Consider the following 27,181-nt stretch of genomic DNA (forward strand, 5'->3'; position numbering starts at 1 on the left):
TCTGGAAGTTGGTCAGAAGGTAAGAGTCCATGGGATCCACAGCAATTTGGCAAACTGTATCCAAATTTGGCTTACAAATAGAAGACAAAAGGTGGAGGGTTGACATTGTGATTGGAAGCCTGTGACCAGCGATGCACCACAGGGATTGCTGCCTGGGAGCTACGTTCTCTGTTATGTGCATCGACAATTTGAATGTGAATTAGTAAGTTTACAGATGACGCAAAAGTTGGTGGCATTGTTGATAGGATGATGGTCTCAGGCTGCATCTGATATTGATCAGCTGATGGAATGTAATCCTGATAAGTGAGAGGCAATGTATTTAGGGAGGTCTAATGAGGGAAGGCTATACACAATGAATGGCAGGTCCCTAGGGAGTACTGAGAAGAAACGGGACTGTGGTAGATCCCTGCTGGTGTCAGCACAGGCAGACAGGATAGTGAAGAAAGCATATGCGGTGTTTGCCTTCATTAGCTGGGGTTTGGAATAGGTGGAGGGAAGTCTTGTTGCAACTTAATAAAACTTTGTTTAGCCAACAGTTGCAGTTCTGGTCTCCACACTGTCAGAAGGATGTGTTTGCACTGGAGAGGGTGCAGAGGAGGCTCACCAGGATGATGTCTAGGATGGAAAGTCTCCATTATGAGGAGAGACTGGATAGGCTGGATTTGTTTTCCCTGGAGCAGTGGAGGCTGAGGGGGGATTTGATTGGGGTATGAGAGGCATAGACAGGATAGATGATGAAAATCTCTTTCGTACGACAGACTTGTTTAAGATGTTAAGGCAGAAGGTGAAGGTGAGGTGGTGGTGGTTTAGAGGGCACCTGAGAGAAATCAAATCATCCATAGGGGGTGGAAATATGGAAGGCACTGCCTGGGGGAGGCTGGTGGAGGCAATTTACTAACATACAACATAATAGCACAGTATAGGACCTTCGGACCTCGATGTTGAGCCAACCTGCATCTGGATCCAATGACCATTTAAATGGCTTTCAAGTTGGCGAGTCTACTACTGTTGCAAGCAGTGCATTCCACGCCCCTACCACTCTGAGCAAAGAAACTATCTCTAACATCTGTCCTATATCTATCACCCATCAATTTAAAACTCATGCTAGCCATCACCACCCGAGGAAAAAGGCTCCCACTGTCCACCCTATCTAACTCTCTGATTATCTGATATGTCTCAATTAAGTTATCTCTCAACCATCATCTCTCTAACAAAAACAGCCTCAAGTCCCTCAGCCTTTCGTCATACCATCCCTCCATACCAGGCAACATCCAAGTAAATCTCCTCTCAACCCTTTCCAACGCTTCCACATCCGGCATGGTGGCACAGTGGTTAGCACTGCTGCCTCACAGAGCTAGAGACCTGGATTCAATTCCCGCCTCAGGCAACTGACTGTGTGGAGTTTGCACATTCTCCCCGTGTCTGCGTGGGTTTCCTCCGGGTGCTCGATTTCCTCCCACAGTCCAAAAATGTGCAGGTCAGGTGAATTGGCCATGTTAAATGGGCCTGTTCTGTGCTGTACTGTTCTTTGTTCGATAGGGTGCATACACGAGGATCAATGGTTGGCACAACATTGTGGGCTGAAGGGCCTCTTCTGTGCTGTACTGTTCTATGTTCTGTTCTATGTTCTAAATTGCCAGTAGTGTTAGGTGAAGGGGTAAACGTAGGGGAATGGTCTGGGTGGGTTGCACTTCGGAGGGTTGGTGTGGACTTGATGGGCCGAAGGGCCTGTTTCCACACTGTAAGTAATCTAATCTAATCTAATGCGGTGTCCAGAACTGTTCTGTAAACTATCCACGGAACATTGAGTTTTGGGACCACTTTTGTAAAACCTTTTGAGCATCTTCTCCAAAATCCTCTCATCCTTCATAAAGCACAAAGCCAAGATCCATCCAAACCACAAGATCCATTTCACAGTTGAATCTCCTTTGCAAACAGCATCACGGAGTAAAGTATTTATTGAATCAAATGTGAGCTTGTAACAAGGATAGATTCATTTGGCCAGGCACATGAAATGCCAACAATAAGGTGATTTTCACCAATAAATGCAGAGCTCCCTCTGGGTATCATGTACAATCTCAGCTACATCAACACCATTAATGGTTCTTTCGATTACCTGCTGCGGTTCTGACGTCAGTGTCGACTTTGCCTCTCCCGGTGACACTGCTGTGCCATCCGGCCTGTCTCCTGAAGGAGTGAGTGCAGACTTGGAATTGGTCTTCTGGGGACTAGTCAACACTAGACAAGAGCAGACATGGGACACTAAACAGTTAAACTTTCAGAGAAAAGAGCACAAGAGTACACAGTACAAAGAGCAGACAAATGAAGATTCACATTAGCGGAGGTTTTCTGGATGAAAGAGACCTGAAATGACCTGCCCACCGCAACTAATTGCATCAGATAACACGAGCTATTATTGTGATTACAAAGTCAATTAATTTTAACAAGACTACCCTCAGAGTATGGTGAACTGTTCTGGTCTCCACAGTATAGAGAATCTAGACTGGATGAGCAACAGATAGAGGTACTCAAAGTTATGGAAGGGTAGAATTCGCACAGAGAAGATGTTTCCACACTGAAAGGGGAAAAATAGTATAGGTTTTCTTGTTATCACAAGTAAATGTCTATAATTAAAAGATTTTTTAGATTTAGAATCCCTACAGTGTGAAAACAGGCCCTTTGACCAAGTCCGGCACGGTGGCACAGTAGTTAGCACTGCTGCCTCACAGCGCCAGAGACCCGGGTTCAATTCCCGCCTCAGGCGACTGACTGTGTGGAGTTTGCACGTTCTCCCCGTGTCTGCGTGGGTTTCCTCCGGGTGCTCCGGTTTCCTCCCACAGTCCAAAAGATGTGCAGGTCAGGTGATTGCCCGTAGTGTTACGTAAGGGGTAGATGTAGATGTAGATGTAGGGGTAGGGGTGGGTTACGCTTCGGCGGGGCGGTGTGGACTTGTTGGGCCGAAGGGCCTGTTTCCACACTGTAAGTAATCTAATCTAATCTAATCACACCAAACCTCCGAAGAGTAACCCTCTGAACAGCACGGCCAGTTCACCTAATCTGCCCATCTTTGGACTGTGGGAGGAAACCCAAACCGACACAAGGAGAATGTGCAAACTCCACACAGACAGTCACCTGAGGCTGGAACCAAACCCAAGTCCCTGGCGCTGTGAGTCATCATGCTGCCCATACACATAGAAAATACATTTACTATCAGAAGGTGTGAATGTATAACGATATGATTGTATAATACTATAAGGTGCATTTATATGAATAAGATTGGATGGCATAGCCATGTGTACTAGCCTGGATTGGAGACTACAGGAAGACTGGTGGGTAGAGATATAGATGAGTCAATGTGTAACCTTTTGATTGGAAATTATCATCTGCAAAAACAATTGATTGGAAGCTTGTTATTTGTGAAAATAACATATTTGTTTTTGCAAGGAAGATTTGAGGCATTACCATTTTTGGATGTGTACATCTTCTATGGATGTACAAATAAATGGTCGAACAAAGAACCTTGAGTCCCATCCGGCTCAAGAGGAAACAAAGGGTTAAGCTCACCCTTTCACAAACACAGGGGACAACAGGATTGCTTACTGTGAAGATAAGATCATCGCAGAGAAATCCAATCAGGAATTCGGCAGAAATGTCTTCAGCGAAAGAGTGATGACAAAGGGGAGCAAAACACGCTGTGGTGTAGCTCCGGGTGACTAAACAGACAGCGGCACTTGACCCACCACGTAAGGATGACTCAATCCCCTCTCGAAGGTGAACAACACAGAAACATTTAAAGAGAATGACCTTCCACATTTGATTGTTGGCAATGAATTCTCAAACATCAACTGCAAATAATTCTCACCACCTCCCTTCAACCCTGATTCAAGTCAAGATTGTGAGTCCTTTAACTGGGCCCAGTATTTTCTCATTGAAGAAGTCAGGAGATGATGCTTTGACTCTTGCAACCAATTACCCTCTCCCACTCTAGCCACTGCTTTTTGTTGCTTGTTTTCTGTATCTCCAAACATGAGGACTTATCCATCGTCTGACTGACAAAACCTCAAAAACAAAAAGCATCACTTCAAGTTGTGGTTTAGGTTAGATTACCTACAGCATGGAAACAGGCCCTTGGGCCCAACAAGTCCAGACTGACCCTCCAAAGGGTAACCCACCCAGACCTATTCCCCTACCCTATATTTACCCCTGACTTGGCAATTTAGCTTGGCCAATTCACCTAACCTGCACATCTTTGGATTGTGGGAGGAAACTGGAGCACCCGGAGGAAACCCACACTGACACAGGGAGAATGTGCAAACTCCACACAGACAGTCACTTGAGGTGGGGATCAAACCTGGGTCCCTGGTGCTGTGAGGCAGCAGCGCTAACCACTGAGCCACTGTGCCACCCACTGTGCTGCTTAACAGCTGGTGTTGCAACAATCCACAAGTCGCTAAGTAGCGCCTGGAACAAGGTGCTTTCTCCAATCCTTTTGCATCAGTTTTAAAAAATATATTCAGAGGTACAGACTGAAAAATGACATTTGAAAGACTCAAGTTTAAATGCAAAGCACGTTTTGGGAAGCAAAGTTGGATTAACACTCTGTTCTTTGATTTTTGAATCTTGTGCAGTTAACCCATAAATAATACTGAATATTCTGACAATACACTGACATGTTTCCTTCAGGCTAAAGTGGATATCAGCAAATGGCTGTAATAAGTGGGAGCAGAATTGTACTCCTACACAATCTGCAAACTGAAGGTCCTGTATACCTGCCACTCAACCACGACCATCAAGCCACCCTGGTTCAATGGAGAGTGCAGGAGGGTATGGCAGCAGCACCAGGCATACCTAAAAATGAGGTGTCAGCCTGATGAAGCTGCCAAACAAGACCATTTGCTGGCCAGTCAGCATGAGCAGCAAGAGACAGGCAGAACCAAGCAATCTCACAACTAATGGATCAGATCTGCTCCACTGCAGATAAGCTCTGCAATTCTGCCACATCCTGTTGTGAATGGTGGTGGACGATTGAACAACTCACTGGAGGAGGAGGCTCCACAAATATCCCCATCTTCAATGATAGAAGAACCCAGCATATCAATGCAGAAGATAAGGATGAAACATTTGCAGCAATCTTCAGCCAGAAGTGCCGAGTGGATGATGCATCTTGGCCTCGCCCAGTAGTCCTCAGCATCACAGATACCAGTCTACAGCCAATTCAGTTCATGAAGGCACTAGATACTGTAAAGGCAGTGGGTCCTGAATGTGAGTAAGTGTGCGAGTGTGTGTGAGAAAGTGAGAGTGTGAATGAGTGTGTGTACAATTATGTGTGTGAGCAAGTGTGTGTATGTGTGTGAGAGTGGTGAGCAGCAGACTGTGTGATGAGATTACAACTCTGTTCAGTCTGAACAGAGTTGAAGCATAATCCTGGGATAAGACAGTGTTTGGGGTGGGGTGAGATGAAGAGGGACTGTAGGGGTGGGGTGACAGGAAGAGGAACTGTAGGGGTGGGGGTGGGTGGGAGAGATTGTTTGAAGTCAGGGGATTGGGACGGGTGGGGAGAAGTGTGTGTTTGGGTGGGGTGGACTCACTGTGGACCATGCAATAAAAGCTTACAGGACCTCCCCCTCTCTCATCTGCTGAGTGCCCATGATTTCCTGTTTCCTCATGGAGGGGAAGACTGGAATCTCAGTGAGTGCACAGCAGCCATTCCGTCAAAATTGGCTCCAATTTTTGTCCACCGCTTGTGAATGAAAAATATCACAAAACCCTTCGAACTCCTCATCAGGAGAGAGAAAAAAAACAAATTCTGTATTCCCACCCTTTCAAATGCCACAAGAGCTGAACCCATTTCATAAGCCGTTTTGTGAGATAAGAAATGAATGCATCGCCTTGAGTTCCTTGTAAGAGTCACGACTTGATAAGGCAGCAGAACTATGGCTAAATCTAACCAAAGAGAGAGTCAGTTCAGCAATGTAGCTGGTGCTCCTATCAGAGAGCAGTGTTCATTACAGACCAGGGACTGGGGTCAGTTTCAGGATGTAATACATATCTTGAAAGACTGAGACAGCAGGAGGCCATTCAGACTGTTCCAACAGATCATAAATGACTACAATCTTTTCTTCATGAGGAGAGAGGGACACCTACCTGTGACAGTCAGCTCCTCGGCACCCGCCCTTGCTCCCAAAGGAAGTGGTCTCAAACCCACTTAGAATCACCCTGAGATCCAACAAGGAATCATTTTGCCAAAACACCATGACAGCAGGCTGCTCAAGTGTGCTCTGTCTGACACATGCACAAAGGTACACATACACACAATGCAGGAACTCCAACATTTCATCCAAATTTGAAAGCAGTGTTATGATAGTCCATGTATCAATGGACTCATAACTCAACTGAGAGCATGGACTGGCCGCTCGAGTATCGATGTTTGGCTTGATCGAGACTGTAGTAAGCGTGGAGTGAGCACACACATCTAAACAGAATGAAAGAACCCTCAGAAATGTGTACCAGCCCCTCACCCCAACTGGATAGCCACTTGCCTTTTTCAGTGGGCTGTGGGTTCGCTGCTGTCGAGGGCGACAGGAGTTTGCCACTCATTGACTCCATGTGTCTGGGCAGATTGGCAGCAGGGACTGAGAATTTGTCTGGTGCTGCAAAAAGTCAGGGTGGGGGGGGGGGAGGGGGAGCGGAAAGAGAGACAGAGAGAGAGAGAGCATTTACATTCAGAATGGCCATTCAAATATCCGCCAGGTACACAAGATGTCAACACAGGCACTAAAAACAAATAAAAAACACGAACGTATTGAACAGGACATGCAGAAGAGCCTCATAACACAGTTTCAGTCAAGTGCTGGATAACAAGATAGTCTTGTACTGTTAAAATAATACAAGAACCATCTTTGCCAATGACAGATCAATAAAAAAGTACACACCCTGATATAGAGACATGCACACAGACACGCAACACACATCGACATAGACAGGCGCATGAACACAACACACACACACCCACAGACATACAGGTGCACACACAGACAGGTACACACACACAACACACATACAGACATCCACATAGATACATACACAAGTACACATAGACACACAAGTATACAGGTACATACACACATACACAGACAGGCACACAGACAGATACACAAGTATACAGATTCATACACACAGAGACAGACACATATGCAAGTCCAGTCTCTCTCTCTCACAGACACACACAAACACACACACACAAGCGTTATCGAGCACCCACATTTCAAGCAGTAATACAAACAGCAAAACAAAAGAACATTAGAGAACTGGGTGGGTATAACAGATTGGTGAGATGATTGGACAAGACAGGAAGAGTGTTAAAACACCTAGGTACATAGTAATGATTCTAAATACCAGCAATGGAATCAGCAGCATCAGAGGCCTCAGGAGCCGGAGGGCTGTTGAACGCTAAACCTAGAGGGCAGGGTGGGGTATTTTCTGATGCACCTACACAATCAGAATAAAGGACATCAGTCAGCTAGCGAACCATCTGGTTGCTAAATAACAAGAAGAAAAGAAAACATTTCAGCAGACAGTACACGGCAGAGAACTATGACTCAACTCCTCTGAGTGTGTGTGGGACATGTTGCAGGTCTGGGGTGGGGTGCTTTTATTAACACCCAGAACCTATCAGCTTATCACTTACAGTGCATCTCTCTGGCTCAAAATGGTATCTTCCTCTCACTGCCAGATTCCAGTTTCAGGGTCGTGTTAAGGAACACAATTGACCACCACACCTTTTTTTAAAAAACGGATATACGTTTATGGCATTTTACAGCTGGTGACTGCTGCATCTCACACTGGGTCAAATCCTGACCGACCAACCATCCCTCCCCCTCCCTCCCACTCCTGTGATCAGACTGCATTTTAAACCTACAGTAACAGCTCAGTAACTGCAGTCATTGTAAACAGAGAAAAGGGGCTTCAGAAATTCAAGCTGCTCAAGAGCAGATTCCTGAGGGAGAGAGGATCAATCAGTGACTTACCCTCAGCGTCCTTTTGAATCCATCTGTCAGACACTGGGTATTTTCTCTTCTTTCTCTCAAGGCTTCAATTCACTAAAACCGCTGCCTGAACTGCTGTGCTCTTCCAGCACCACTAACCCAGAAACTAAAACAGCCTCAACTGTGTGACAGAAGAGGCGGACTTTAAAGTAATTTGTTTCCTTATATTTTCTTTAGTTGCAAGTCACCCTTTAAAAATGGATCGAATTTAATTGGTTAATTTGCCCCAGTGGCTCAATTTGACTGAAAAATGTGAACAGAAAGGGAACCTTCATCCTGTTAAAAATAAAAGCCAGAGAGGAGTTCTGATTTCTGAGGATAACTGTTGTGATGATAGGTAAAAATTTCAGAGTGCTAAAAAGGCTCAGATGCTTTCTCTCTCTCTCTCACATACACACTTATCACGTTGTCAGGAGGGAACTGCAATGCGGTCAGTTCTCTCTCACTCACCATCCCTAGTCCCAGCTCCTGTAGGTGCTCCTGCTCCTCCCCAGGACCATCGCTTCTGTCGCTGCTCAAGCTGTTGACTACGCTCTAAAGTGCGACGCATCATGGCCTCGTGACGCTGCTGAAGACAGAAGTTGGGTGGGGGTGAAGGAGGAGGGACCAAAAAAATAAACACTACGTTTAAAAAAGACAGAACACAAGAGAGCACGCGAGATTTCAAAAGCAGTTAGCATTCACTAGAGGAAACCAAAACGGCTGGCTTTCACAGGGATTGTTCAGTTATCATCAGGAGCAGGACCAGCACAGGGCTACACCCTGAATGTCAGTCTGCATCAGCAGCAGTACCTGTGTGTCATGGGTCTGGTAGCGCAGTGGAGGTTCAGCTGATGAAGAATGCTCGGCCAAGCACTAAGTGCAGGCCTGTGGGAAATCGCAGAGGCCCTGATCAATCGCTGATTCACTGCGCGAGATCCCCAGCACAAGGCAGCTCACTGAATTGGCCAGGCTGTGAGACATCGCCAGACATTCCAGCTCTGCACTGACAGAGTCTGGCTGCATCGTTTCTTACTGTAAAAGCACCCTCACCACCCCTCCCAGCATTTTCCAATAGAGGTACACTCAGGATAGAACCTGAAATGTTTGCATGTTCATAGCCAACTTTGTAAAGATCTTGGATGTGTTTTTTTTTCGGTGAAAGGGTATTCTGCCTGGCTTTTGCCTTTGACATTGGAAGGTGATTTATTTCATCAGTGTTGTATGAATATTTATTCCACCCTGACAGCCCAGAGTGTATTCCAATGATATGACAGTGGGAACATGGAACCTTTGCAGACTAAGTTGCTAATTCATGCACACAATGCAATCTCATCCGCCATCAAATCTGAACATGTTCCCATGAAACAAGCACTGAGACCGACCAACTCCTTCTCTTCCCCATCCCGGGCAGCAGGCCGAAGTGCACAGCTCCAGGAGTATCCGGTCACTATGGCATCAATGTTTTCTCTTTCGGGAGCGACGCACGGACAAGCCCGAGCTTTGAAATCACACACCCTGGCACTTCTGCTATTTCTAGGAACCCTATCGCCCACCTCTCTGCTCCCACTGTTATAGCCTCTTCTGGTGCCCAGAATTAGGAACCATAAATTATTTTATATAGATTCAGCAAACTTGACTTTGTGTTCCTTGTCGCTACTTTGAAAAGCTATCAAAAGCATAGGTTTCACTCTGATAGACATTACAACCTTTGTCAGACAAAGGCCCGCGACTCAGTCATTCAGAGTGCAAGAGGCTCCTTTCAGTGCAAGAGGGTCCTATGCAAAGTCCAGGCCACCAGCAACATCCATAAAGCTTAAATCTCCAGCAGACAAAGGGTCATCTCATATCTTGACTTTTAACATTCAAAAGATCTTTGGACAGGTATATGGGTAGGAAAGGTAAAGAGGGATGTGGGCCAAAGTTAGGGACATGAGACTAGTTCAGTTTAGGAATGGATGAGTTGGGTCGAAGGATCTTGTTTCTGTGCTGTATGACTCTCTGACCTGACAGTGACATATTCTGTTGTTGAATGGCCCTTGGATTGATTTCCAACTTTAAAAAAGGTAAAGACCTTCCAATAAATTAACACCAGCCCATTGATCCTCAATAATATATAATTACTAACCATCTAAGTGGGTTTAGATTAGCTTTAGATCCCTACAGTGTGGAAACAGGCCCTTCGGCCCAACAAGTCCATACTGACCCATTCCCCTACATTTACCTCTGACTAATGCATCTAACCTGCATATCCTTGGAAACTTTGGGCAATTTAACATGGACAATTCACCTGACCTGCATATCTTTGGACTGTGGGAGGAAAGCAGAGCACCCGGAGGAAACCCATGCAGACACTGGGAAAATGAGCAAACTCCAGTTGCCCGAGAGTGGAATTGAACCTGGGTCCCTGGTGTTGTGAGACAGCAGTGCTAATCACTTAGCCACCAAGCCACCCAAAATAACTTTGATAACAGAAATATTAAACTTTACAAGTGACTAGTAAAGACTTTCCCATTTTAAATTGTAACTAACCACATTTACAAAGTCCCAGTATAGAGCAAAAAGAGGGCAACATATTGCAGATGCTGCATTTTTTTAAAAATGAGGACTCCTCTGGAGATTTTCTCAAGCTGTCTTTTGATTTTTGGGGCTACATTGTAGTTTTCAGGTGCCCTTTTTTCATTCTCACTAACTCCTCCATTATTACCATGCTGTTGCATCTTCTGTCACCTTCTTATCTGTGTTGGTGTGTGGATGTTTGCACTCACACAGTAGCAGGGTTAGATGAATTATGTAATATTTGCAATTATTATCTTCCCACCATTTAAGTTAAAGCCACAATAAGCAAGAAAAGCATTAATTTCCCAGACACCACAGTTTGTAAATCAGACAAGAAAACAGAAATAAGTTCGCAACAATTTCATTTCCACAGTAATAACTTCTACCTTCTACACACAAAAAGCCATCAACCCAAACACCTTCCACAAAATGGCAATGCTACAGGTTATGCCCTGCCATCTCATATACATGCACAAAAACTTTAACCATGCAGTCACTACCACTTTTTGAATCTAACTCTGATCTGAAGAATCAAATTTAAGTTGATAAGAATGTTCACTACAGTAGCATCTGATGTGTTTTCCACAAATAGGAGCTCCTGAACATAAACAGCTTTAAGCTAGATATTCCACATTTGTTTGCAAACAATCAGCAAATTCAGGTTTTCCTGGGCCCTAGCTAGCATTTGTGGACCAGTTTAACATTATTCTATCTTCTTTGCTGCCTTGATCTCTTATATTCCTTCTGCCCCACCCTTTCTGCACACTCCCTTGCTCTACAATCCCTCCTTACACCCTCACAGTCTCCCCTTGCCTCCTCCTGCCTTCTTTAGCTTCCCTCTACTTCCTGGAGGGATATAAACATTCAAAATCCATGTATAATCAAGACAGAGATCAATACATAGCAGTTACTAATTATATTAAGGGATATGCTGACAATACAGAGAAATGGTGCCAGGATAGAATCATGAGCTAGAATGGTGGAACAGACTCAGCGGGCTGAATGGCACAGATCTGTTTTTATGTTCTTCAACACTGTAAAACGAAGGTAAAATGGTAAAGACACCATAGTCTTTCCAGAGTACTGGGCTGCTCTCTCGTTAGAGAGAAGACGGTGGTGCATCACTGGAGGGTCACCACATCCTCAGGTAAGGGGAAAGACTAAGGAGAACCCTTTGTGTAACCTCAGCCGGGCAGGAATTGAACACAAGCCATTGGGATCACCCTGTACTCCAACCTCCCTTTGCCATCCTCCAGTCTCTCTCACCCCAATTCTCCACACACTCTCTTTTCTCTCTCTTTCTCTCTCTCACGGCCCAATTCTCCATTTTCTCTCACTTACTCCCCCAACCCCCCATTCCCCAATCTCTCTTCTGCCTCCCTATGCCAACACCAACTCCCCAGTCACTTTCACCCTTCATTCCCTAGTCTTTCTTGATCTCTCTTTCTCACCCTTCACTTCTCAATCTCAAACTCTCTCTTATCTATATTCCCGTCTCTCCCTCCTTTACACCCTCACTCCCAGTCACTCTCTCATTCCCCACTCCCAGTCTCTCTCTCTCTTTTATTCCCCACTCCCAGTCTCTCTATCTCTCTTGTTCCCCAGTCCCACTCTCTCTCATTCCCCACTCCCAGTCTCTCTCTCTCATTCTCCACTCCCAGTCTCTCTCTCTCATTCTCCACTCCCAGTCGCTCTCTCTCTTATTCCCCACTTCCAGTCGCTCTCTCTCTCGTTCCCCACTTCCAGTCGCTCTCTCTCTCGTTCCCCACTCCCAGTCTCTCTCTCTCGTTCCCCACTCCCAGTCTCTCTCTCTCTCATTCCCCACTCCTAGTCTCTCTCTCTCGTTCCCCACTCCTAGTCTCTCTCTCTCTCGTTCCCCACTCCCAGTCTCTCTCTCTCATTCCCCACTCCCAGTCTCTCTCTCTCTCTCTCGTTCCCCACTCCCAGTCTCTCTCTCATACCCTACTTCCAGTCTCTCTCTCTCTCTCATTCTCCACTCCCAATCTCTCTCAGTCTTCACAGGAGGCTCCCAAGCACTGAGGATGTCACCTAGTGAACCACAAAATGTTTGCAACACAAATTCCCAGCTCAGCAAACAGAACCACAACAATCTCTCTCACTCTCTCATTCCTCACTCCCAATCTCTCTCACTCTCTCATTCCTCACTCCCAATCTCTCTATCTCTCTCAATCCCCCAATTGGCTAATTGTTTAGCCAATTAGTGAGTGTAATGTGTGTCCGCACATGTGCGCCTGGTGAGCTACATCTCCTTCCTTTGACCAAATGCTTCGTGTAGGTTGCTCACATGGAATGCTCCCCTCAAAACCTTGATGAACATTTTAGCCTTGGTGGTGCAGCAGAGAGAGAGTGTCTCACTGATCCTGATGCCTAAAAGCTTCTTTCACTTTGCAGATGGAATTCTACACTGTCATTGCCTGCAGCAAATGTGTGTTCTGCTCTGTGAAAAAGTCAACTCATCTATTTATTCACTAAAGAAGGAAAAAACTCATTCCATTCACTCAACAAGATTCCCGACTGTGTGGAAGCAGCTATTCAGCCCATTGAGTCCACACTGACCCTTTAAAGAGCATCCAACTCCTCTACCCTATTGCAAGGTTTGTGAAGGTTTGTAGCTCAGGTTGAGGTTTAGGGTGTAGGTTTGCTCACTGAGCTGCAGGTTTGATATCCAGACGTTTCATTACCTGGCTAAGTAACATAATCAGTGGCGACCTCCAAGTGAAGCGAAGCTGTTGTCTCCTGCTTTCTATTTATATCTTTCTCCTGGATAGGGTTCCAGGTGTTTGTGGTGATGTCATTTCCTGTTCATTTTTTGAGGGGTTGATAGATGGTATCTAGATCTATGTGTTTGTTTATGGTGTTGTGGTTGGAGTGCCAGGCCTCTAGGAATTCTCTGGCATGCCTTTGCTTAGCCTGTCCCAGGATAGATGTGTTGTCCCAGTCGAAATGGTGGTTTTTTTCATCCGTGTGTAGGGCTACGAGGGAGAGAGGGTCATGTCTTTTTGTGGCTAGCTGGTGTTCGTGTATCCTCGTGGCTAACTTTCTTCCTGTTTCGGGCAAAAGCCTGATGCACTCCTGATGAAGGGTTTTGCCCGAAGCATCGATTTTCCTGCTCCTCGGATGCTGCCTGACCTGCTGTGCTTTTCCAGCACCACTCTAATCTTGACTCAGTTTAGGATGGCCAATCCACCTAACCTGCAGATCATTGGGCTGTGGGAGAAAACTGGAGCACCCAGAGGAAATCCACACAGACATGGGGAGAATGTGCAAACTCTACACGGACAGTTGCCCTGCGGGTAGAATCAAATGGGTGGTGCTGTGAGGCAGCAGTTCTAACCATTAAGCCATCATGTCGCCCCTTATCTCTGGCAGGTGTTGCACACACATGTGGCAAATTGGAACTCTCAAATAACAGAGGATGGTTTTGATCCATCATTTTAAAAAATTCATTGATGGGATGAGAGCTTCGTTGTCTAGGCCAGCATTTATTGTCAATCCATAATTGCCCGGAGGGCAGTTAAGAGTCAACCACAATGCTGTGGGTCTGGAGTCACATGTAGGTTGGACCAGGTCAGGATGGCAGTTTCCTTCTCTAATGGACATTAGTAACCCAGATGGGTTTTTTCCAACAATCTACAATCTACAATAGATGAATCGTCATCGTGAGACACTTAATTCCAGACTATTATTGAATTCAAATTCCACCATCCGTCGTGGCTGGATTTGAACCAGTGTCCCCAGAACATGACCTGGGTCGCTGGATTAACAATCCAGTGATGATACCATGAGGCCATCACTTCCCACGTTATAGGACCAGCATGCTCCTGCTTGCAAAGGAGGTGAAGTTAGAAAGCTTTTGTCAATGCAAACTTTTGGCTTGAATTTTCACAGCTGTGACTTCCTCTGGTCCAGCCCCACTCTTTGGGAAGGTTGTGTAGTGCTTGGAAGGTGCTGGGCAGCTGGGGGAGATATGTGGCTTTTTAATAACAAGACTGGGTTGGAGAATCTGGGGCTGGGAGATAACTAATGCAAATTCTATAGCCATGGACAAGATGTAAGAAAAATCTGTCCCACTGTTACAATGATGGCAGGGCACAGATGAAAGATGCAAAGGGGAATATGAAGTTTTTAAACACAGCAAGAAGGACCAACACTGTTGGAAAAGGGTCTTTGAAGTGGACACGATCAATAGTCTTAAAACAAAATAGGCGGACCTCTGAAGGGAATGTGGACAATGAATGTTGGTGCGATCTGACATCTGTGGAGAAAGAAAGAGAGTTAACATCAAGAGTGCAGTGTTTTGAATCCAGCCAGGATCACAGGGATTTGTGATGTACAACACTCCTCTGATAGGTATTCTCACCTCATCCACACACACTGCTGTGTGCCACCATAATGCACATTCTTCATCCTGCTCTCTCCAGCAGCAGAGTCTCACACTCTCTCAAAATGTCCTACTGCCCCCTCCTTGTTCCATTTTGTCCTCCGCCTCATTTAATGTTTTAACATGAAATGTCTTATCTTCCTTTAAGCTCCAAATGCTCATGGATGCTGATCTGGATCCTCTTCCCCCAAACCTCCCACTCCTTCACCCACTCCCACTCTTGTCTCTGACCTCCCTCTCTCCGATGGTGTTCTATGCTCAGCGAAGGACTCCGTTTTATCCCTTTACTTCCCCAACTCAATGCATTTTGGACACAACATGACACTGAACTCTTCTCCCATCGTCTCCGCTTCCACTTCTTTGGCAGGTGTCCTTTTCCCGCTCCACTGACCCTTTCCCCCATCTCCAGTACTCTCTGTCCATGTGCCTCTGTCCTTTTGTTGATACTTGATCTCTTCATCGAGCATTGCTGACATCATGGTGCCCACCTGCGTTTCTTTGCTCCCCTCCCTTACTCTAAACTGGCTCCCACTGAATTTGCTGCACTCCATTCCCTCAGCTCCAACCCTGACCTTGTTATCAAACCTGCCTGTTAACATCTGGTGTGCTACCCTCTACCTGGCAGAAGCTGAGTCCTAATCTTAGATGCTTCCTCCCATCTCATCCTGGTCCATGACCCCTCCCATTGAACACCAGGCTGGAGTTTCCAACACTGTCACTGGAGATCTCCCTCTGCAATGTTAACCTCATAGTCTCCCAACCCACACAGGCCACTTCTACCCTTCTCACAAAATCCTCAACAGAACTGCTCTCAGATCCATCACTTCAGACGGATCCTGTCCCGTTGAAATAATTTCTTCTTCTGCTCTTGACTCTCTGCTATCCCCACTTGTTCAGTCTCTTCCTGCTCACATTTGTGATTCGTCTGCCACTTTCCACGAGCTCTACAATTTCCAGTTTACTTGTCCTAGCTGCCTTCTATGTGTGCGTGTGATCTCTCTACATGTCCATTCCAAGTCAGGCTTGTCTAGGCCTCGTGTTTCTTTCCTGAATGGAGACCTAAACCAGGCCCATCCATCACCACCTGGTTGAGTTCATCCTGACTTTGACCAGCTTCTTTTACGCATCTCTCTTTCTCCAAGTCAAAGAGGTGGCCATGGGTACCCATGCACTCCCAGTTATATGTGTCTCTTTGTGGGTTATCTGGAACACTCTTCGTTCCAAACCACGGGCTCCCACCTACTTCTCTTTCTCTGATACACTGACGCTGTGTTTGGTGTTGATTCCTGCTCTCATCTGGAAATGGAAAAAAACCCAATAGTTTTGCTTCCAATTTCCATGCTTTTCTCACTTTCATCTGTTCAATCTCTGACTGTTCCTTCTCGGGGATGGGCTGATATCCATTACAAACCCACAGTTACCACAAATTCACCTCCTCACATCCTGCTTTCTGTCAGGATTTCTTTCCGTTCTCCCAGTTTCTCTGTCTCTACCTCATTTGTTCTATTGATGTTACATTCAACATGGCTGCCTCCCTTCCTCCTCAACCAAGGATCCCCCCCCCCGCCCCTCGAAATGCAGTTGATAGGTTTCTCAGCTGTGTCTGACCCATCTTCTGCATTTCTGTCCCTGTCCCTGTCTCTTCCCTGCCCTCCCAGAACAACAATAGTTTCCATCACACCAGTCGCCACATTCTCCTCCATTTCTGTCACCTCCAGCAGAATACCACCACCAAACACATCCTCTCTACCTCTCCACTGTCAGCATTCCTTCTGGAACATCCTGGTCCCCTCCAATCGCTTCCTCACTCCCCAGTGACGCATTCCCAAGCAGACACTGAAATTGGAACATTTGTCAATTCACCACCTTTTTCCTCACTGTTCAAAGCCCCAAACTAGCCCAATACTCTACATTGGAGAGATAAATGTAGTCTGGGTGAGCACTCTGTGGAACATCTCTCCTGCCTGTAGGAATGGCCCTGGCCTCTGCTTGTTTTACCATTTCAATAATTCACCTGACTCTCACACTAACATTTCTGTCCTCGGTCTACTGCAACGTTTCAATGAAGCACAACACAAGCTTGAGGAACAAAACTTCCTCTTCCACTTAGACACTTTACAGCCTCCAGTGTAGAATATCACATTCCATAACTTCAGAGCATAATCTCTGCATCCTCAAATTTTTCTTACATCTGCCAACCAATCCCCACCCACATGCTCATACACACATACATACATGCAACACACATCACACAGATGCACATACATATCAATCAAATATGCATACACACCATTCAGACACACACCCACATCAGATACGCACACACCACTCAGGCACACACACACATACCAGTCAGATACGCCCTCACACCACACAGACACACACACATACCAGTCAGATACGCCCGCACACCACACAGACACACACACATACCAGTCAGATACGCCCACACACCACACAGACACACACACATACCAGTCAGATACGCCCTCACACCACACAGACACACACACATACCAGTCAGATATGCCAACACACCACAGACACACACACATACCAGTCAGATACACCCACACATCACACAGACACACACACACATACCAGTCAGATATGCACACACCACTCAGACACACATACCAGTCAGATACGTGCACACACACCACACACATACCAGTGAGATACGTGCACACACACCACACACATACCAGTCAGATACGCCCACACACCACACAGACACACACGCACATTAGACAGGCGCACATACCACACAGACGCACACACATACCAGTCAGATACGCCTACATATCACACAGACGCACACACATACCAGTCAGATACGCCCACACACCACACAGACCAGTCAGATAGGCCCACACACCATACAGACCCACACACATACCACACAGATGCGCCCACACACCACACAGATACACACACATACCAGTCAGATATTCCCACACCACTCAAGACACACACATAAACCAGTCAGATACGCCCACACACCACACAGACACACACACACCAGTCAGATACGCGCGCACACACCACACAGACGTACACACATACCAGTCAGATATGCCCACACACCACACAGACACACACACACATACCAGTCAGATATGCCCTCACACCACACAGACACACACACACATACCAGTCAGATATGCCCTCACACCACTCAAGACACACACACACATAGCAGACAGATATGCACACACCACTCAGACAAACACACACATACCAGTCAGATACGCCTTTATATCACACAGACGTGCACACATACCAGTCAGATACACACACACCACACAGACACACACGCATACCAGTCAGATATGCCCACACACCATACAGACACACACACATACCAGTCAGATACGCCCACACATCACACAGACACACACACACATACCAGTCAGTTACGCCCTCACACCACACAGACACACACACACACCAGTCAGATATGCCCCCACACCACTCAGCCACACACACATACCAGTCAGATACGCCCACATAGACACACACACACATGCCAGTCAGATATGCCCAGACAGACACAGACACACACACACAGTCATACCTTGCTTGTATCTTGCTAACTGGGAATCCACTTTCTGCTTGTTACACCTTCATTCACACTGTTCTTACATCTCTGTCCCTCCTCCACCAACATCACATACCCCTTTGTCTTTGGCTCTGGGCACCCTCACCACTTGCTTCCCCGCCAACTCTGTCAACCATATAAAAAAAATTTCAAACCCTTTCTCAGTTCTGAAGAAGAGTTACACCACACTCAAAATACGAACTCTGTTTCCTTCTTCACAGATGCTGCCAGACCTGATGAGTTTCTCCTATATTTACTTCATATAATAAAATAAAACACACTAAAATAAATATGTTTATTTATTTTAAAATAGGTATTTTGCTTATAATAAAAGGGAATAAATTTGTAGAGGGACAGGGGTGGAGTGGGAAATGAATTGGACTGGATTACTCCAGGGCCAGTTGGCATGAACTTGGTGTTGCAGTTCTGTGCTATGATGTCGCCAATGCATCAGTGAGGGGATACCAGGTCTGGATTTAAAATCCCACTGGAAAGACAACAATGCAGAAAAACATCAGCAGTTGTCCTGTTGTTATAGATAATCAAGGCTTTAAGCTTACAACCCTTTGACTTGAAGGTAACTGAGTAAGCAGCTTAACATCATAAGAGATAGAGATACAGTAGACCATTTCACCTTCCATCTGCTCAGTCGTTCAATATGATCATGGCTGATCTTGGCCTTCAAATTCATTTTTCTGCCCAATTCCCTGAGAGAGCAATAATTGGACCATTGCAGAACTAGTCAACGATGGTGCCTAGGGTGTTTATGCAGCAGCGCCTGAAATATAAGTGTATCCTTCTCTATAATTACAGGTTGCCCATGGTAATGGACAAGAAATGACACAGGGGAAAGAGGAATCAGTTAGGGGAGGGGGACAAATTTCAGGCCTCAAACAAATTCAACTGCCCAGCCTCCACTGATCTTCGGAGTTGGCAAGTCCGTAGATTAACCAATCCCTGACAGAAATGAGATTCCTGTTTTTGTTTGGAATGGGAGGCCTCTTGTCTTCAAAGTAGTTCCGGTCTTTCCAATACGGGACAGCTTCTCACAGGATTCACCCTGACAGGATCTGATAAAAGATCACCTCAGTGGTGGTGCAGTGCAGAGACACCAGAATAACTGTGAGGCAAAAAATGGTTAAATTGTGAATTAAGACATTGGGCTAGACATGAAACCACTCAGCCCATCCAGTCTGTTCCGCCATTCAATCACGGCTGATAAGTTGCTCATCCCCTTAACCCTTGATCCCCTTTTCTATCTCAGTCTTCAATATACTCAATGACCTGGCCTCCACAGCCTTCTGCGGCAATGAATTCCATAGACTCATGAGTCTCTGGATGAAGAGGTTTCTCCCTAACTCCATTCTAAAAGGTCTTCCCTTTATTCTGAAGCTGTGTCCTCGGGTCCTAATCTCTCCTACCAATGGAAACACCTTCCCAACATCCACTCTTCCAGGCCATTCAGTATTCTATATGTTTCAATTGGTTATACAGACAATCATGGCCCTCCCTGGAGTCTCAAAGGTTAATTAACGGATTTTATAAATCTAGAGTTTAAGAAAAGTAAGTGTTCATAGGAGTGTCAGCCTGGCCTGCTTGTCCAAACCCCTTGAGTGGGAACCTTCTAATATGATTCTATTCATTTTTGGGATGTGGGTATCACTGGCTGGCTGGCTCAGCATTAGTTGCCCACTGCAAATTACCCTGGTTTGCTCAGTGATGTCAGAGGGCAGTTAAGAGTGAACCTCATTGCTGTTGGTCTGCAGTCACGTGTAGGCCAAACCAATCTTCCTTAAAGGATATTAGTGAACCAGAATGGGTTTATCATTGATGCAATTGTCACCATCACGGGTGTAAATCCACGTTTTATTAACTGAATCGAAACTCCAGCAATAGCAGGACGTTAATCTGTGATCAGGTCCTGGTCAGCTGGATTTCTAGTCCTGTGACATTACCACTACACCACATCCTTGAAAGCGTTACCAGGTGAATCCAGAATGGTTAAAACTCATTATTGGTTTTCAAGAACAATTTCACATCTCCAAAAAAATTGCAGAAATCTTGTAGATGAAAAGACACCAGGATTCCCAGAGGCAGGTAGAACAGTGTTGCAGTATAACTCCTACTGCATTATTGACCAGCTGTGCTGGTAAATTTTCTTGGATAGAATAATTTCCCGTTGCACACTAACTGCAAATAGTGATAATCAATACACCTTTTGTGTGGGTCCTTTGTACTTTCAGGATTCTCTCTCTGGTGTCAGTTGGCTGGTTTCTAGTGCATTATTAGTGCCTTGTTACATTGATTTCTGCAAAAGACAAATTGCTGTGTGTTTAATTTGCTTGCATTACCATAAGAGAGATCTGCAGACAATTCAGTCAATAGCACTTGATTGTTCAAGCCCTGCCTTGCGCCAGCACTGTCGCAGTAAGTCAGCAGATGATGATGTGGGCACATACAATAAACTCTACACCAGCTCCCTCCTAAAGACCACAAATTACCTTAAGGTTATGCCTTGCGACTGCTGCATTGCTCTTGCTCATCTAATCAATTATCGGTTACTCAGGCTTTCATTGTTTCTATGTCTTTTAAGTGGGTTTTATTCAAAAATGCATTAAAATACTATTAAACACAGTGTTTTCCTGTCCTATGTTGATTTATCACAGAATCACGGAAAGCTAATGGTACAGAAGGAGACCATTCAGCCCACTTTGTACTGACTCTTCAAATGAGTATCATTGCTGAATCCCATCTCCTGCCTTTTACCCCATAACCTTTCCCATTATTTAGAGTCACAGGGATGTACAGCACAGAAACAAACCCTGTGGTCCAACTCGTTAATCCCAACCAGATATCCTAAATTAATCTAGTCCCATTTGCCAGCAGTTGGCCAATATCTCCCTAAACCCTTCCTATTCATATGTCCATATGCCTTTTAAATATTGTAATTGTACCAGCGTCTACCACTTCCTCTGGCAGCTGATTCTATACACACACCATCCTCTGCGTGAAAAAGTTGCCCCTTGGCTTCCTTTTAAATCTTATCCCTCTCACTCTAAAACTATGCCCTCTAGTTCTGTACACCCGGATCCCGGGGAAACGACCTTGACAATTTACCCTATCCATGCCCCTCATGATTTTATAACCCTTTATAAGATCATCTCTCAGCCACCGACGCTCAACTGAAAACAGCCCTAGCTTTTTCAACCTCTCCCTATAGCTCAAATCCTCCAACCCTGGCAGCACGCTTGTAAATCTTTTCTAATCAAACAAAATCATCAAATGCCCTCTTAAATGTCTCAGTGGTCTTCACTCAAATCTTTTCTCTCCTTTGGATTTCTGAATCTCCCCTTATTTACCCCTGTCTCATTCACCATGTATCCGTTTAAAGCGCTGTCCACAATCCCAACTTCGCAGTTCATAAAGACACTGGTCTCATCTGTTTTAAGTGGAGGCCACTGCAACAGAGCAGTTCCCTCATTTCCAATACTGGGGTCAGTGCTCCAGGAATCAAAATCCCCTTCTTCCCACACAGCTCTCTTGGAGAATGGCTTCAATTCTTTAATCCTCTTGAATGTCTATATGGTTCAGATAAGGAGAATGGTCTCAAGTTAAGGCTGATATTGATCAGCTGAAACTGGGCAGAGCAATGGCAGATGGAATTCAATCCTGATAAGTGCAAGGTGGTGCATTTTAGGAGGTCTAATACGGGAAGGATATACACAAGGAATTGTATGTCCCCAGGGAATACTACAGGACAAAGGGACCTTGGTGTAAATGTCCAGAGCTCCCTGAAGATGTCAGCACATGTAGACAGTGAGGTGAAGAAGACACATGGGATGCTTGCCTTCATTAGCCAAGGAGTAGAATATAGGAGCAAGGAAGTCTTAACACAACTTTATAAAACATTGGTTAGGTCAAGGATGGAATTCTGTGTGCAGTTCTGGTGACCTCACTATCGGAAGGACACAACTGCACTGGAGAGGGTACAGAGGAGATACACCAGGATTATGCCCGGGATAAGGAATGACTGGATATGCTGGGTTTGTTTTCCCTGGAGCAGAAGAGACTGGGAGTGGTTCTGATTGAGGTACGCAAGATTATGAGGGGCATAGACTGAGCAGATAGTGAGAACCTTTTCCTTGTAGCAAATTTGTCTAAGATCCAACAGCATAAGGTTAAGGTGAAGGGTTAGTGGCTTCAGAATATTGCAATTATATTCTAACGTTATTATAATGATATGGTTCATATGGCAATCCAGATTATTACCTTTCTTGAATTTCAGTTTGGACCCTGACTCCTCAACTTGTCTCAGTAACACCTCAGTCCAATGTGGTAGATATTTATAGGAGAAAGTGAGGACTGCAGATGCTGGAGATCAGAGCTGGAAAAGCGCAGCAGGTCAGGCAGCATCCAAGGAACAGGAGAATCGACGTTTCGGGCATCAGCCATTCTTCAGGAATGAGGAAAGTGTGTCCAGCAGGCTAAGATAAAAGGTAGGGAGGAGGGACTTGGGGGAGGGGGAGGGGCGTTGGGAATGCGATAGGTGGAGGGAGGTCAAGGTGAAGGTGATAGGCCGGAGTGGGGTGGGGGCGGAGAGGTCAGGAAGAAGATTGCAGGTTAGGAAGGCGGTGCTGAGTTCGAGGGATTTGACTGAGACAAGGTGGGGGGAGGGGAAATGAGGAAACTGGAGAAATCTGAATTCATCCCTTGTGGTTGGAGGGTTCCCAGGCGGAAGATGAGGCGCTCTTCCTCCAACCATCGTGTTGCCATGGTCTGGCGATGGAGGAGTCCAAGGACCTGCATGTCCTTGGTGGAGTGGGAGGGGGAGTTGGTTGGTCCGGGTGTCCCAGAGGTGTTCTCTGAAACGTCCCACAAGTAGGTGGCCTGTCTCCCCAATATAGAGGAGGCCACATCGGGTGCAGCGGATGCAATAGATGATGTGTGTGGAGGTGCAGGTGAATTTGTGGCGGATATGGAAGTGTCCACTGGGGCCTTGGAGGGAGGTAAGGGAGGAGGTGTGGGCGCAAGTTTTGCATTTCTTGCGGTTGCAGGGGAAGGTGCCGGTAGTTGGGTTGGTGGGGGGTGTGGACCTGACGAGGGAATCATGGAGGGAGTGGTCTTTTCGGAACACTGATAGGGGAGGGAAGGGAAATATGTCCCTAGTAGTGGGGTCCGTTTGGAGGTGGCGGAAATGACGGCGGATGATATGCTGGACATGGAGGTTGGTGGGGTGGTAGGTGAGGACCAGTGGGGTTCTGTCCTGGTGGCGGTTGGAGGGGCGGGGCTCAAGGGCGGAGGAGCGGGAAGTGGAAGAGATGCCGTGGAGGGCATCGTCGACTATGTCTGGGGGGAAATTGCGGTCCTTGAAGAAGGAGGCCACCTGGGTGGTACTGTTTTGGAACTGGTCCTCCTGGGAGCAGATGCGGCGGAGACGAAGGAATTGGGAATATGGGATGGCGTTTTTACAGGGGGCAGGGTGGGAGGAGGTGTAGTCTAGGTAGCTGTGGGAGTCGGTCGGTTTATAGTAAATGTCCGTGTCGATTCGATCACCCGAGATGGAAATGGAAAGGTCTAGGAAGGGGAGGGAGGAGTCGGAGACGGTCCAGGTGAATTTGAGGTCGGGGTGGAAAGTGTTGGTAAAGTGGATGAACTGTTCAACCTCCTCGTGGGAGCACGAGGCAGTGCCAATACAGTCATCGATGTAGCGGAGGAAAAGGTGGGGGGTGGGGCCAGTGTAGCTGCGGAAGATGGACTGTTCCACATATCCTACGAAGAGGCAGGCATAGCTGGGGCCCATGCGGGTGCCCATGGCTACTCCTTTGGTTTGGAGGAAGTGGGAGGATTGGAAAGAGAAGTTGTTCAGGGTGAGGACCAGTTCAGTCTGTCGAAGGAGGGTGTCGGTGGAAGGGTACTGGTTGGTACAGCGGAAAAGGAAGAAGTAGAGGGCTTTAAATCCTTCGTGATGGGGGATGGAGGTGTACAGGGACTGGATGTCCATGGTGAAGATAAGGCGTTGGGGACCAGGGAAGCGAAAATCATGGAGGAGGTGGAGGGCATGGGTGGTGTCCCGAACGTAGGTGGGGTGTTCTTGGACTAAGGGGGACAGGACCGTGTCGAGGTATGCAGAAATGTGTTCGGTGGGGCAGGAGCAGGCTGAGACAATGGGTCGGCCGGGGCAGTCAGGTTTGTGGATTTTGGGCAGGAGGTAGAAACGGGCAGTGCGGGGTTGTGGGACTATGAGGTTGGAGGCGGTGGATGGGAGATCCCTTGAGGTGATGAGGTTCTGGATGGTCTGGGAGATGATGGTTTGGTGGTGGGAGGTGGGGTCATGGTCAAGGGGGCAGTAGGAGGAGGTGTCTATGAGCTGGCGTTTAGCCTCAGCGGTGTAAAGGTCGGTGCGCCAAACGACTACCGCGCCTCACTTGTCTGCTGGTTTGATGGTGAGGTTGGGGTTGGAATGGAGGGAGTGGTAGATATTTATAGCCATGTGGAAGAACAAGTTTCCCTCTGGAGCCTCCCAACGGAATGAGCTTTTCTCGGTCTCCATTCTTTGCTGGCATGATAAGTCAAAAGGCCCCCTTCTATACTGTAAAACTCTATGGCTCTGTGACTAATGTATATCCAAGTCCAGATCATTTATACACATCAACTTGGAGGCTGCTGCCTGGCTGACAGATAAATGGGACCACCCTCTCAAACTGTCCTACCTGTCTGTCTTCCTTCCCATCTATCCGCTCTACCCTCTATTCCGTCCTATCACCTTCACCCCCACATTCATCTACCTATCTTATTCCCAGCTAACTTCCCCCCCTCCCTATTTATCTAACCCCCCCCTTGCCACCCATTCCCCCACCACCACCACCACTCCCCATTCCTGATGAAGAGCTGGACGCTGTGCTTTTCCAGCACCACACTGTTTGAAGATGACCCGTGGTGGAGCACTTAACCAGAAGGAGCGTAAAGTTCAACACTTTTTTCATTATTTCCTTATTCTTTACATTCCATGTTTTGGTTTATTTTTCTGTGTTTTAAGATGGCGACAGAGAGTGTCAACGCAACAAAACACAACACTTTTCATTGTATTTTGTAACAAGATACACGTGATAATCAAATCAGTACAGACATGATAAGTCAAAAGGCCCCTTTCTATACTGTAAAACTCTATGGCTCTGTGACTAATGTATATCCAAGTCCAGATCATTTATACACATCAAAAAGAGCAATGTTCCTAATCCTGATCCACAGGGAACAACACATTTTCCAGTTTTGAAAACAAATGTTTATGATGACATCTTTTCTTTAGTTTCTTAGCCGATATTATATCTAAATGGCCTCTGATTTTTTTTAAACCCCAAAGGCTTGCTATCAAGTCTGCTATGTGGTATCTTATCAAAGTTAAGATTAACATCGCTCACTGTCCCCACTCATTAACTCTCTCCTCGAGAGATTTCAAGCAAATGAGGTAAAGTAAACTCTGAATAAAAGAATCCTTGCTCCAGCTCCAACCAGCTCACCTTCTCTTCTTCCAGCTTCTGCCTTCGTTTTTCCTCAACGGCGGCTCTTCTCTGCTCCTCCCGCTGTCTCTGCTCCTCCAGCTTCTTCCACCGCTCCTCAATCTGCCTCTCGTAAAGTAGTTGGGCTCGTTTCTCTTTCTGCAGGATCTGCTGCTCTCTCACGGCTGACAGGAGAGTGCAAGGTCAGTGAACAGGCTTACTGCACCACCACCACCTCACACATACTCACAATCGGTAGATTCTGACTGCAACAGAACCTAGACTTGATCTCATCCTTGAATATATTCGATTATCCAGCCTCTACTGCCTTCTCTGGAAGACAATTCCAAAACTTAGCTCCAAACATAAAGTCATACAGCATAGGAACAGACTGTTTGGTCCACTCCTCCATGCCAACCCGGATATTACTAAATTAATTTAGTCCCATTTGCCAGCATTTGGTCCATATTTCTCTATTCCCTTCCTATACATGTTCCCATCCATGATGCCTTTTAAATGTTGTAATTGTACCAACATTCACCACTGACTCTGGCAGCTCATTCCCATACACACAGCACCTTGTATGAAAACGTTGCTCCTGAGGTCCCTTTTAAATATTCCCCCTCTCACCTTAAACCTGTGCCCTTTTGTTTTGGACTCCGCTTGGTAAATGACTTTGTCTATTTATCCCATCCATGCCCCTCATGATTTTATACACCTCTATAAGGTCACCCCTCAGCCTCTGATGCTCCAGGCAAAGCAGCCCCAGCCTATCTAGCCTCTACCTATAGCTCAAATCCTCCAATCCCGGCAACATCCTTGTAGATTTTTTCTGAATCCTTTCAAGTTTCATAACATCCTTCCTATAGCAGGGAGACCAGAACTGAATGTAGTGTTCCAAAAGTGGCCTAATCAACTTGTACAGCCACAACATGACCTCCCAACTCCTATACTCAATGTTCTGACCTATAAAGGCAAAACAGTCATACACCTTCTTCATCATCCTCTCTGCCTGTGACTCCACTTTCAAGAAACTAAGAACCTGCACCCTGAGGACTCTTTGTTCAACAACACTCGCCAGGACCTTACCATTAAATGC

The 27,181-nt window shown here is 46.2% G+C and overlaps 1 protein-coding gene across 1 annotated transcript in view; it reads right to left on the reverse strand.

Moving 5' to 3' along the window:
• The window catches only part of map7d2b (MAP7 domain containing 2b), a 108,082-nt gene that overhangs the window by 63,973 nt on the left and 16,928 nt on the right, over positions 1 to 27,181 (reverse strand). Inside the window, 5 exon segments of the mRNA XM_072584827.1 lie at positions 2,117 to 2,238; positions 6,540 to 6,650; positions 7,396 to 7,488; positions 8,496 to 8,613; positions 26,104 to 26,267. Coding sequence (XP_072440928.1) covers positions 2,117 to 2,238; positions 6,540 to 6,650; positions 7,396 to 7,488; positions 8,496 to 8,613; positions 26,104 to 26,267 — 608 coding nt within the window.

Source organism: Chiloscyllium punctatum, chromosome 15 (genome assembly GCF_047496795.1).
Source record: "Chiloscyllium punctatum isolate Juve2018m chromosome 15, sChiPun1.3, whole genome shotgun sequence".
In the NCBI taxonomy this organism is placed as follows: Eukaryota; Metazoa; Chordata; class Chondrichthyes; order Orectolobiformes; family Hemiscylliidae; genus Chiloscyllium; species Chiloscyllium punctatum.